Source organism: Metarhizium robertsii (genome assembly GCF_000187425.2).
Source record: "Metarhizium robertsii ARSEF 23 chromosome Unknown MAA_Scf_3, whole genome shotgun sequence".
NCBI lineage: Eukaryota > Fungi > Ascomycota > Sordariomycetes > Hypocreales > Clavicipitaceae > Metarhizium > Metarhizium robertsii.
In genome coordinates this window covers 670,827-673,121 of record NW_011942171.1, presented here as the reverse complement: position 1 = coordinate 673,121, position 2,295 = coordinate 670,827, and the positions used below count along the sequence as shown (strand labels likewise).

Genomic DNA, 2,295 nt, shown 5'->3' with positions numbered 1-2,295 from the left:
TGTGGTAAACTATGTTTAAGTTATGCGAAAGGCACCCAAGGGTTAGGGTTAGGGTTAATGCTGTACGATGGCATTGAAATATGGTGGAGACGGTATGTACATGTACGGAAGAAAATGTCCACTAAAATTAGGTGGCGGAAGTCCCCTGGCCGATTATATTACCGGAAGATCAGAGCCTAGTTACCTATTGTTACAAGTTACCAACAACCATCACTGGTCAAAAACTATCTCGCCCAGGCCGTCCAATGGCCGTCTTAGCTTCCCTCTCCTGCTCTTTAATATTCCAAGACTGAGGCAGGCACCCCAACCTGCCTGTGCGCAATGAAGTCAGAGAGCAATACCATGCTCGGGCTCCTGCGGCGGCGAGTTCTGTGGCCGCTCGGTGCCCTGGTTCTCATTTTGATCGTTTTCACGATACAACGTAGCTATTCCAGCCCCGAATCCAGCGTCGCACATTTCCGAGCCTTGGATAAAAGCGACAGCCTTGGACATGTTTTCAACTCGACGCTCGGGGTAAGTAATGCTTTGCATTGAACCGGTTATTTCCCACCTGTTCTGGACGGTGATGCCGCCATGGAAGTAAATTGACTGTCTCAATAATGCGTCTTGGCTAACGAGCAGCCGCCTCTTTTATTGCGAATCTATAGTTCGAGGATATCCTTGTTGTCGGCATGCCGTCCCGGACAGATCGTCGCGACGGTATGATACTCGGTGCGGCCCTTTCCGAGCTTAAAATTAACTTTGTTGATGGCGTGAGAGGCGACGACGTAAACGAAAAAGCAATTCCGGTGCCCAAGGATCGAAATAACCATCTCAAGGGTCCCGTCTTGGGCTCCTGGCGTGGTCATATGAACGCCATCCACGAGTAGGCGCTTCCTTTTTCTTGACCGCTTTTCTCTTATCGAAGGGCCTGTGTCTAACGTTTGGGACCTCCGCACAGAGTCGTTCGAAGAAACTTATCGTCCGCGCTGATTATGGAAGACGATGTAGACTGGGATGTTAGGATTCGCGAACAGCTTCATGACTTTGCTGTTTCCATCCGAGCTCTCACCCAGCCATTGAGACGCCAACCAGGCAAATACGCCGATCCCACGTATCCCAACCCAGGCGACGGTTCACCAAGGAAGTTGCCAGATATGAACTTCTTCAGCCTTCCTGATACCGTCCGGCCTTTGATTTCCCCGTATGGAGATAATTGGGACGTTCTATGGCTTGGACACTGCGGCATGCATTTTGTGTTTGAACATAGCAATCTCATACCCAAGGGCCGCGTGGTCAAGGAAAATGACGCCTCCGTACCGCCCAAGAAAAACCTTTGGTCGATCAACAAACCTTTCTCACTAGTGGATGAGTACCCGGAACATACACGAGTCGTCCACCATGCTCAAGAGGGTGTATGCAGCCTTGCCTATGCTGTTAGCCAACAGGGTGCCCGAAACATGCTCCGTGAAATAGCTCTCAAGCCGGCGACGGATGCATTTGACATTCTCCTCCGACGGCCGTACCAAACAAGCGTGCCTGAGTATCAACCCAAGTCTGTTTTCCCACCATCGGCCGGTTGGTCCCATCGATGCCTCCAGCGACATTGGCGATCACGGCGAGGGATACAGACATGAAGCATTGACAGACATGGTTCGGTTTAGCGTACGGCTGAATGCCGAAGTCATTCTCAACGGTAGCACCAATTACATTGATCAGTTCCCTGACTCTGCAGAATGAGGATTGTTCTGTCTTTTTGTTCTCTTTTTGTTCATTTTCATGCGCCTGTCCTTTTTGTTTATTTTGATACGCCTTGCTCGATTTGATTTGGCTGTTCTTGGTTTGATGACCATGTATGCTATTCATGGCAGAATTGACATGGTGTATTAAAAATTCTCTTGGATGCTGGGTTACTTTTCATGAGATGGATTTGTACAGGTTCAAATTCGCTATAGGATTTATATTCCGACAAGTGTATTATGCCATGAACGACATGTTCAAGGCTGCCCAGGTGCGTATGAAATAGATTAAATAAAGATTGAAGCGTTTCTGGTTAATGCGGGCTGGAAAGTAGGCTCCCTCTCCACAGTGATAAATAAAACGCCATCTAATAGCATGGCATCTGTTTCGATGCGGTCACACTTATGTCCTCGTTAGTTCTTAGCCTTTCTATCTTTGACACTATCGAGCACAGTCGAGCCTTGACATGATGCTAGGCTTATTCTTTGACAGTCCCTTTGGTCAGTGTGCAGATTCCGCAAACGTAGTTGAGATCTTCAAATTCACAGCGCCTTAATGTAAGACAGTGCAGTACTT

The 2,295-nt window shown here is 48.3% G+C and overlaps 1 protein-coding gene across 1 annotated transcript; it reads left to right on the top strand.

The window, feature by feature from the left end:
• Positions 1 to 342: 342 nt before the first annotated feature.
• MAA_00401 (glycosyltransferase family 25 protein) lies at positions 343 to 1,719 on the top strand (the record flags this gene model as incomplete). The annotated part of the gene is made up of 4 exons (XM_007818399.2): positions 343 to 513; positions 648 to 865; positions 941 to 1,557; positions 1,628 to 1,719. The coding sequence occupies 4 exons, from the start codon at positions 343 to 345 to the stop codon at positions 1,717 to 1,719; spliced, it is 1,098 nt and encodes a 365-aa protein (XP_007816590.2).
• Between the last annotated feature and the right edge of the window lie 576 nt (positions 1,720 to 2,295).